At 39.7% G+C, this 11,845-nt stretch overlaps 1 protein-coding gene across 3 annotated transcripts in view; it reads right to left on the bottom strand.

Annotated features, from left to right (window-relative positions):
- Positions 1-316: 316 nt before the first annotated feature.
- The window catches only part of LOC306865297 (receptor activity-modifying protein 3-like), a 32,636-nt gene continuing 21,107 nt past the window's right edge, over positions 317-11,845 (bottom strand). The window contains exons 2-4 of one of the 3 annotated variants that reach the window (XM_079409834.1): positions 11,348-11,380; positions 8,659-8,818; positions 317-2,118 (exon numbers count right to left, since the gene is read on the bottom strand). In XM_079409834.1, coding sequence (XP_079265960.1) covers positions 1,863-2,118; positions 8,659-8,818; positions 11,348-11,380 — 449 coding nt within the window. In that variant the 3' untranslated portion in view covers positions 317-1,862. The remainder of the gene's footprint in view (positions 2,119-8,658; positions 8,819-11,347; positions 11,381-11,845) is intronic. The other 2 variants (XM_079409835.1, XM_079409836.1) reach the window with 2 other exon arrangements.

Below are 11,845 nucleotides of genomic sequence, written 5' to 3'. Positions count from 1 at the left end.
AGATTTAAACCGAATCAAAGAAATTTGAATAAATGCATTTTTTAAATATTTAAATAAAATCAAGTAGATGCAAATAGTAAATGATTTCTTGAGTTTCATTGATGAATGACTGACACATATGCATTAAGTTTAGTTTAAGTTAAGAAGTTTGTTAGTTTGTTAGAACTGTGAAATCCAAATCGATGGAATATTTTTCATGCAGTTCAAATAGTCAAGTCATCTTTATTTATATAGCGCTTTTAATCATGTAAATTGTGTCAAAGCAACTGCACAATATCAAAAAAGGAAAATAGTGTGTCAATAATGTAAAATGAAAAGATAAAAAAAAAGATTTTAATTTAAAGGCATTTCATTATTGAATTCAGTGATGTCATCATCCAGCTCAGTTCAGTTTAAATAGTGTCTTTGCAATCATGTAGATGATATCGCTGGAAATGAAGTACATACACAATCCATAAATTACAATACATAAATCATAAATGTAGGCTGCTGTTCTGCACAGGAGAAGAAGAAATGCAGCAGATTGACGAGAGAGATGAAGACGAAGCCTTCAGACGCACACAGACGATCATCATCATAACACACAGCTTTGGGGTGGTGATGGCGCAGTGGATAAGACACATGCCTTTGGTGTGAGAGACCCGGGTTCGAATCCACTGTGAGACACCAATGTGTCCCTGAGCAAGACACTTAACCCCTAGTTGCTCCAGAGGCGTGCGACCTCTGACATATATAGCAATTGTAAGTCGCTTTGGATAAAAGCGTCAGCTAAATGAATAAATGTAAATGTAAAATGGCAGCGGTTCCTGTAGCTCTTTTGGTGAAAATCATAACCAGCCCATTTCCTCTCATTCATCAGTTGCGCTGGGAAAGGCTTTTATATCCTTCCTGCGGCTCTGGCTCTACTGGAGAATACGAGGCGAGACGTTCAAGAGCAACTATTGTCTATTGTTTGGAGCCTTAAGTCGCACACAATACACAGCTTTCCTTCTCATATAAATAATACCGTCATCCTAAAACAACCCTCGCCGGATTCTCATTCGAACACGTTCACATGTCCCGCTTCAGTCTGAATCAATCAAAACAGTCGTTTGTGTTTCGCAGGAACATGTTGATCATTTCAGGATTTTCACACAAGCTAAAATCCATGGATGAATGAGCTGATGATAACGAGATGATAACGAACGGTCAGACTGAGTGATGAGACCCAACAAAAACCACAAACACGGCGGTGAGAGTTTGACAAATGCTCTAAATCTACGTTATTTAATTAAAACATTAAATAATAGCTGTACAGTACATGATTCATGTAGTCCGTCCAGAGATCCTGGCAGATCTTCACTCACGCTCTCTATTAGCACTGAATTACAGTTTTTTCAGCTGCTTCCACACAAAATCTGTCCTTGTCACACAGTTTCTGAAAGCTGACTCTCAAACAGCAGAAACACACCAAATCTACAAAACCAGACACTAATTCTCAGCCTGTGACTCTTTGCAAAACACAACACACAGTTCTCTATGTAACACACAGGAATTAATATTATGGCAAAGGTGTTTGCAAATGTTTGCTTTTGAGATGTGTTTGTGATATTTTGAATGCAGTGCTTCATTCTGCAAGAGATGTGAGGCATTTGAGGCATTCTTGGATTTGTGTGTAAAGTTTTGAAAAAACAGGCAAAGTTTTGAAAATGTGTGTAAGCAGCTGATAAAAACTGTAATTCAGCATCAGTGACTGCAGCGAAACGAGGAATAAAACCTCCAGCGTAACCACAGGAGAACATCATGAGTTCAGCAGACGCTCTGCTCTTCAGTGAGATCTGGAGGAACGCTTCTGTCCGTCTGACCGTGTTCTTCATCAAACGCTAGGCCAGAATGTCGCTCCGCTTGCTGCACCAGACCACCAGCGCCACCATGGCCAGCGTGAGGAAGACGGGGACGAGGATGAGGAGCATGAGCGTGTCGTCCGGCGGGTCGATGAACACCACGCGCTCCAGGCTGCAGTTGGAGAAGAAGTGCTTGTGGATGCTGATGATGAAGTGCTCCACCGCCGGGTTCGGCCAGAAGCAGCCGATGCGCTCGGCGTTCACCTCCGTGCAGAAGGAGAAGACGTGATACTCTCTGAGGAGAGAAGCAGAAACATCACACTATTATTGATTCGTGACCACAAAACCAGTCATAAGGGTTACAAATAATCAAATTATCTTGTTTATTAATCTTTGCAAATTATCAACAAATAATCTTGTTAGGATAGGACAATATTTGTCTGAGATACAACTATTAGAAAATCTGGAATCTGAGGGAGCAAAAAAATCTAAATATTGAGAAAATCTCCTTTAAAGTTGTTCAAATGAAGTTCTTAGCAATGCATATTACTAATCAAAAATGAAGTTTAGATATATTTATGGTAGGAAATTTACTAAATATCTTCATGGAACATGATCTTAATATCCTAATGATTTTTGTCATAAAAGAGAAATGTATAATTTTGATCCATACAATGTATTGTTGGCTATTGCTACAAATATACCTGTGTTACTGATGACTGCTTTTGTGCTTTTGAGCTCTGTCCGTGGCACAAGCTTTATGACACTAATAAAGTTCTTTCCTCTTCATCTTCACTGAGACGCAGATGAACTGAATTTAAATCATAATACGAAACCGCACTTCCTCACAAAATCCTCCTGATCGACGTCCAAAACACAAGATATTAATACTGGCACAAAGTGAAGTGAAGTGAAGTGAAGTGAAGTGACATTCAGCCAAGTATGGTGACCCATACTCGGAATTCGTGCTCTGCATTTAACCCATCCAACGTGCACACACACAGCAGTGAACACACACACACCGTGAACATACACCCGGAGCAGTGGGCAGCCATTTTATGCTGCAGCGCCCGGGGAGCAGTTGGGGGTTCGGTGCCTTGCTCAAGGGCACCTCAGTCGTGGTATTGAGGGTGGAGAGAGCGCTGGACATTCACTCCCCCCACCTACAATCCCTGCCGGCCGGAGACTCGAACCCGCAACCTTTGGATTACAAGGCCGACTCACTAACCATTAGGCCACGACTTCCCTAGAACATGAAGCCTGATTCTGAGGATCATGAAGATGCTTTGCATTCTGATATTTTCATGACAATTAAATACATTAAAGCTCTTCTTTGAGACACTACAGGCGAAGCCAGCATGTTTTCATGCACTGCTAGATTTTTGGTGTATTTTGCTGCATATCATGTCTCTTTTTTCAGACTAGAGGACAGAAAACATCCAAAATACACATTTATACATTTATTTTATTGCACTTTTTCTATTTGCGCCTGTAGATTTTGATTCCAGTCCATAGTTTTAAAGAGTTTTTTCTGAGTGTGTGTGTTATGATCAGATCCCATTAGCGCGGTCGTCACTGAATCTCTATTGGTCATGTGATCGTATCAGCCGTTAGTAAAGTGCTCATCAGAGACCGCAGCACTTGCTATATGTCATCAGCGACCATCTTCAGCAAAAAACACATCTGCTGTTCCATCTGCTGATGTTATCATGGAGAAAAACCTCCACCAGACCAGATAAACGCTGATCTGCTGAGCAGAAGACACAGCGAGACAGTCTGAGACGCATCCGAGCAGGTCAATCTCCAGCGAAACACTGGACCTCAGTGACTGAATAAATAAAGTTAAAGAGGTCCATGAAGGTTTCCTGTGATTAGTATGCAGATGAGCAGCTGTGTGTGAGCTGTGATTGGTCCCTGCTGATGCCTACAGGCTCTTTCCTCCAGAGTCTGGGAAAACAGCCCCGCTCAGGATCTCAGTAATTGGGTTCATGTTGTGACCCGTCTAATCGTGCATCTTAATAAAGCGTCCAGCGGTGAACCTAATGGCATGCAAGAGAGTCATGGGTCACTGATGTTCACCAGCGTCCAGCTCAAACCCTTGTTTCTGATTATTATTATCGTTTTGATGGTGTTTGAGTCACTCATCACTAGAACTAGAGCTCATGCTGATCCGAGAGCACTGCAGACGTGAATGATTCCTCACATCTTGTGTGTTGCTGTTACTAGTCATCAGAAGCAAAAAAAACTTTTCGTGTATTACACATTTTCTGAAATGTTATGTTTAAATACGCAAATGAGGCATTCTCTAATTACATATGCACTAATTTGCACACATTTCCAGAACATACATCTGATTATTGGATAAAGTCAAGTTCATAATTTGTGTCTGATTTTGTTGCCATATTAGAGGTTTTTCCAGAGGGGATTCTGAATTTATTTTTTGTCACTCCATAAATCAGAAAATACTGTTAACAGACAGAAAACAAACACATTTTCACCATGTTTTTAGGAGTGAAATGTTGTATAAATCCATGTGAATGAAATATGTACAAACCTTCGGAATAAACACTGCAAAAAATGATTTTCTTACTTGACCAATGACCAATTTAAAACCTTCCCTTTTTAGAAAAGATTTTGGAGAAAACAGTTTTTAATCAACTTGAGTCCTTCCTTACTGATCATGCTATAGGTGAAGTCTTTCAGTCAGGGTTTAAAAAACAACATAGTACAGAATCTGCATTATTGAGAGTGGCGTTTGATACAATCAACCATCAGATTTTGATCTCACGTTTAGAAACTTGTGTAGGTATTCGAGGTAATGCTTTGAATCGGATTAAGTCTTATCTTCAAGCCAGAAGTTTCTCTGTTCAGATGGGAGAATATATGTCGACCTCAGCGCTTTTATCTTGTGGTATTACACAGGGGTCTGTTTTAGCACCAGTCTTTTTTTTCATTGTATATGCTCCCATTAGGTCAGATCTTGAGTAAATATGGTGTGTCATTTCACTGTTATGCAGATGACACCCAGTTGTATCTACCTCTGAAGCCTACTGCCTCCATCGCTGTAAAAAGATTGGTGGAATGTTTTGGGAAGATTAAGGTGTGGATGTCTGCTAATTTGCTATGTTTAAATTAATCAAAAACCGAATTGATTTTATTTGGCCCTTCTGAGTCTTTTGACACATCCAAAATTGAGTTGAGTATACTATCCCCTTTTTGAACACATCAAGTAAAAAACTTAGGTATAGTGTGTGTGATAGTGCACTGAAATTTGATAAACAAATAAATAAATTGTCAAAATTAGTTTTTTTTTTCAATTGAAACTAATCTTTTTTCTTAGCCTTTTTTTTTATCTCGAAAGGAAAAGGTTATCCATGCTTTTATTTTCACAAGATTAGATTATTGTAACTCACTGTACTATGGTGTTCAATACAAAAATTTGGACAGACTACAGCTGGTCCAAAACGCAGCTGCAAGACTTTTGACAGGTACTCAGAAAAATGAGCATATCACTACTGTTTTAAGAGAGCTACACTGGCTGCCGGTTTCTTATAGGATTTAATTTTAAGAAATTATTATTTGTTTTTAAAGCCTTACATAGTACAGCTCCATCATATATAGCTGATCTGTGTCACGGTGCACACACGAGGGAGGAACAGGAACACGCAGACGAGGGTGTAACTCAAACAATAAACTTTACTAGGACATCAGGACAGGACATGGCAGGACAAGGCAAGGCAGACACGGACATCACACACGAGTAGACCAGACCAAATCTAACTGAACAGACAGGACTAATATACACAGGTAAATCATAGATAATGAGACGAACATGGCTGGACAAGAATTAAACTGATTACATTTAACAAGGACAGGAAACAAACCAAATAAGGAAACATGAGGCGGGAACACATGACAGACACGACAGAGGACTGACAATCTGATCCAGGCTAAGAAATCAAAGAGAATTTTTGTTCTGAGTCACTGAGTCTCTGGAGGTCCCGTGGACGTCCCGGAAGATGAGAGGAGACCGCTCCTTTGCGGCCGCTGCTCATAGGCTGTGGAATGGTCTACCTCATTATATCCGGCAGTGCTCCACTCTTAGAGAGTTTAAACGACATTTAAAAACTATTTTTTTACTGTGGCGTTTGAGCATACATAAGTGCGGTGTTAGTGGTGAAATTGTTTTTTACCAATTGCCTCACTGAATCTGAGGTTTTATTTGTGTTTGTGTGCTGTTATGATAGGGCTGGGCGATATGGCTGAAAACTGTATCACGATATCAGTGTTTCATATCGGTCGATATCGATAATTATTGATATTTTTTTAAGGTGGTACATCAAGTTCGTGGTATTACCAGTCTTGGCGGGGACGACGGTCTTGCATAATTTGCAGACGACATTTGGTCTGACTACGGTCAGACTTATAATATCCAAAAAACTGCCATACTGGCGAGCTGACTTTCTCTTTTATTTACAATTTCCTCGCTCGCTGCGGCACTCATTTTCTGCTTATGAAGAGGAATCCAGCAGACCAGCCAATAGGGTCTGGCTGCAGACGTGCACTCTCAGCCGCGCGTGCGCACTAGACATGAGACAACGATATGGCGCAACCAAACTTGATACTGTTACATGATTGGCTGTTAGTGTGTCACTCCCTACGTTGCTAGGTTACCAGAGAGCGAGTGCCTTTGTTAATGCAACCAAACTTGCTTCGCAACCTTTGTTTTCTTCCGACGAAGAATAAAAAATATTGAACGTTTTATCGAACACATTTTTTATTGATATCGTTCACGTGTCTATCGCGATACATATCGTTATCGTTTTATCGCCCAGCCCTATGTTATGATATAGAATTTGAAAGTGATTTTATTGTTATTCTGCATTGTTTCATGTACAGGACTGTGGTCAACATTTGTTGTATTAATATATGCTTTATAAATAAAGTGAACATTGAACATTGAACAAATTTTGGAAGCTTTTGCTTAAAACAAAAAGCAAAAATATCTGCCAATGGGGTAAAAAAAAAAATCTTAATTCAAAGGCTAAACAAGATTATTTTTCTTGCCCTATTTTCAGATATTTTTGCTTGTTTTAAGCAAAATCTAACATCATTTTGATAATTTATTCAGAAAATAAAACATAACATCTTAAGTAATTTTACTTGTAAAGTAAATTCATCTTGATTTGAGAATTTGTCTTGTTTTCTAGTATAAATATCTAAGTAAGAGGATCAGATCAGATCTGATCGTGGTTGTATCTCTCTATTAGTGCTACTGGATCTTAGCGCCGTGTTTGACACTATCGACTACAAAATTCTTTTAATTAGACTAGAAAATTATGTTGGCATTAGAGGAAATGCACTGGCATGGTTCAAATCGTACTTATCTGACCGCCATCAATTTGTGGTAGTAAATGAAGAGGTATCATACCAATCACAAGTGCAGTATGGAGTACCTCAAGGCTCAGTACTAGGCCCCTTACTTGTCATGCTTTACGTGTTACCCTTGAGAGATATCATTAGGAAACACGGTGTTAGCTTTCACTGTTATGCTGATGATACTCGGCTCTAGATTTCTTCACAACCCGATGAAACTTACCAATTTGCAAAACTAACGGAATGATATCAAAAACTGGATGACTAGCACTTAAAATTCTGAAAAAACAGAGGTGTTAATTATTGGACCAAAAACTTTTATAATACTTGATGACTGCTCTGTAAATTCTTCGTCATCAGTTAGGAACCTAGGCGTACTTTTTGATAGAAAACTTTCCTTCGAAAAACATGTTTCTAGCATTTGTAAAACTGCATTTTTCCATCTAAGTTATGACCTATGCTCTCAATGTCAAATGCAGAAACATTAATTCATGCGTTCATGACCTCGAGGCTAGATTATTGTAATGCTTTATTGGGCTTTATTTAATAAACAAACTCCAGCTGGTGCAAAATGCAGCAGCTAGAGTTCTTACTAGAACCAGACATGATCTGGACATGTGAAGGGTCACTGTCATCTCAAGAGTGAATGTGGTCAGAATCGCTGGCTTCTGTTCCAGATAAACATGTGACTAGTGTTGTGCTTCTGGTTTATCAACATCTGACCGGCTGACGAGTGTCAAACGCTCCTCAAGTTTCTGGAAGGAGCTCAAGATCATGTCAGAGTGAACTGTAAGTTCCTGGAACGTCTTCAAGAACAAACATCTGCAGATCACAGATTCATCAATGACAGCGGAGCGTTTACAAACACACACAGCAGATCATTGAGTCTGTGAGAACTGCTTTATGTGCTTACTACTCAACTAGTTACCCGTCCGAGTCCTCACAGCACAAATACAGCAGAACGCAGCGTGTTTCAGAGTCTAACGCTCTCCAGTGTCACATCGTTCATCATATTTGAGCGGAAGATGATCCAGATATATTGATCTTCAAATCAGCTTCATAAAAGTGACGGGAAGCGTCTCATTACACTCAATTACTTCAATCAAAAATGTTGAACCAAACTGATCTGAATAATGACTCCATTGTCTTCTGTAGAGATGCTTACAGCTGAAATTGGATTTGTTTAATAATTTATGAATTCTGCAACATCAACAATGTATTTTGCTGTTTAGTACTGTGAAGCTGCTTTGAATCGATCTGAATTGCATAAAGCGCTGTAGAAATAAATGTGACTTGACTAATGAGTTGAAAAAGAAACAATCACAAACACATACTCTCTCTCACACACAGGCTCATTAATGTTTAATTAAGCTGGACTCATTGAGATGAGTGACTCTTGTATTTGTATAGATTGGAGAGTAAAGTGCTGTAGAGGATGAGGATGAGGATGGTGATTCACCTGATGAAGTGCGTGAGGTTGCATCTGTCGTCTGGATGGATGTGATTCATGTCGCTGCTGAATCGTTCGCCGCATTTCTCCATCTCCAGCAGCAGGACCGTCTGATTGCACTGCAGAAGCCGCGGCCGCTGCGTGAACGTCAGATCGGCGCCGTCTGCATCTGCAGAGACAGAGCGTCAGTCCACATGCTGAGAGACACGACAGAGACATGATTGAGATTTGACTGAGGCGTGATTGAGACGATTAAGACATGACTGAGACACGATTAAGACACGAATGAGACTTGACTGAGACACGATTAAGACACGACTGAGACTTGACTGAGACACGATTAAGACACGACTGAGACATGACTGAGACACGATTAAGACACGACTGAGACTTGACTGAGACACGATTAAGACACGACTGAGACTTGACTGAGACACGATTAAGACACGACTGAGACTTGACTGAGACATGATTAAGACACGACTGAGACATGACTGAGACACGATTAAGACACGACTGAGACTTGACTGAGACACGATTAAGACACGAATGAGACTTGACTGAGACACGATTAAGACACGAATGAGACTTGACTGAGACACGATTAAGACACGAATGAGACTTGACTGAGACACGATTAAGACACGACTGAGACTTGACTGAGACACGATTAAGACACGACTGAGACTTGACTGAGACACGATTAAGACACGAATGAGACTTGACTGAGACACGATTAAGACACGAATGAGACTTGACTGAGACACGATTAAGACACGACTGAGACTTGACTGAGACACGATTAAGACACGACTGAGACATGACTGAGACACGATTAAGACATGACTGAGACACGATTAAGAGACGATTGAGACATGACTGAGACATGATTAAGACATGACTGAGACATGATTAAGACATGACTGAGACATGATTGACATGATTAAGACATGACTGAGACATGATTGAGACATGATTAAGACATGACTGAGACTTGACTGAGACATGATTAAGACATGACTGGGACTTGACTGAGACATGAATTAGACATGACTGAGACATGATTAAGACATGACTGAGACATGATTGAGACATGACTGAGACATGATTGAGACATGACTGATACACAACTGAGACATGATTGAGACATGATTGAGACACGACTGAGACAAATTTAAGACATGACTGAGATATGACTGAGACATGATTGAGACATGATTAAGACATGATTAAGACATGCCAAAGCATGACTGAGACATGATTAACACATGACTGAGACATGATTGATACATGATTAAGACATGGCTAAGACATGATTAAGACATGATTGACATGATTAAGACATGATTGACATGATTAAGACATGACTGAGACAGGATTGAGACATGGCTAAGACATGACTGAGACACGATTAACACATGACTGAGACACGATTAAGACATGACTGAGACATGATTAAGACATGACTGAGACACAATTAAGACATGACTGAGACACGATTAAGACATGACTGAGACATGATTAAGACATGACTGAGACACGATTAAGACATGACTGAGACATGATTAAGACATGACTGAGACACAATTAAGACATGACTGAGACACGATTAAGACATGACTGAGACATGATTAAGACATGACTGAGACACGATTAACACATGACTGAGACACGATTAAGACACGGCTGAGACTTGACTGAGACACGATTAACACATGACTGAGACACGATTAACACATGACTGAGACACGATTAAGACACGGCTGAGACTTGACTGAGACACGATTAACACATGACTGAGACACGATTAAGACACGGCTGAGACACGATTAAGACACGGCTGAGACTTGACTGAGACACGATTAACACATGACTGAGACACGATTAAGACACGGCTGAGACTTGACTGAGACACGATTAACACATGACTGAGACACGATTAACACATGACTGAGACACGATTAACACATGACTGAGACACGATTAACACATGACTGAGACACGATTAACACATGACTGAGACACGATTAACACATGACTGAGACACGATTAAGACACGCTGAGACTTGACTGAGACACGATTAACACATGACTGAGACACGATTAACACATGACTGAGACACGATTAAGACACGGCTGAGACTTGACTGAGACACGATTAACACATGACTGAGACACGATTAAGACACGGCTGAGACTTGACTGAGACACGATTAACACATGACTGAGACACGATTAACACATGACTGAGACACAATTAAGACATGACTGAGACACGATTAAGACACGGCTGAGACTTGACTGAGACACGATTAAGACACGGCTGAGACTTGACTGAGACACGATTAAGACATGACTGAGACACGAATAACATGACTGAGACATGATTAACATGACTGAGACATGATTGAGACATGACTGAGACACGATTAAGACATGACTGAGACACGATAAACACATGATTAAGACATGATTAAGACATGACTGAGACATGATTAAGACATGACTGAGACTTGACTGAGACACAATTAAAACATGACTAAGACACGATTAGGACATGACTAAGACACGATTAAGACTTGACTGAGACAGGACTGAGACTCAACTGAGACTCGATTGAGAGATGATTAAAACATGACTGAGACATGATTGAGACACAAGTCGACTGAGACATGATTGAGACACGAGAGACACTCACCTGATAAACCTCTTGTCATCAGCATGTTCACTGCTAAAACAAAAACAGTTTCATGATTAGGACCCAGATATAACTACATTAATATCTGAGATTCTGTACAATCATTTATCTTTATTTTAGGGACGAAAAACTGTATTATGAACCACATTTCAATTACATTTGTTTCATAATTATTGAACTGAATCATTTCAACACTGAACTTCACTATTGTCTTCTGCTGAGCTGCTTATAGCTGAAATTTAATTTGTTTCATAAATTTGCAGCATTAACACTGATATTTTCCTGTTTATTTCTGTGAAGATGCAATCTGTATCGAATCAAGACCTCTAGAAATAATAGAGACTTGACTTAAAACAATTTACAACCATGGCTGTATTTTAAACCCACATCAAACTCACCAAGTACATTTATATATTATATGACTAATATATCATAGAGTTAAATCACACAACAAGACTTGTTTAGCTAACCAGTGTCCCCAGAATCATCATGCACGTT

The sequence above is a fragment of the Barbus barbus genome, assembly GCF_936440315.1.
Source record: "Barbus barbus genome assembly, chromosome: 46".
NCBI lineage: Eukaryota > Metazoa > Chordata > Actinopteri > Cypriniformes > Cyprinidae > Barbus > Barbus barbus.
Note: the sequence above shows the minus strand (reverse complement) of the source record. Positions and strands in the feature narration are given on the sequence as shown.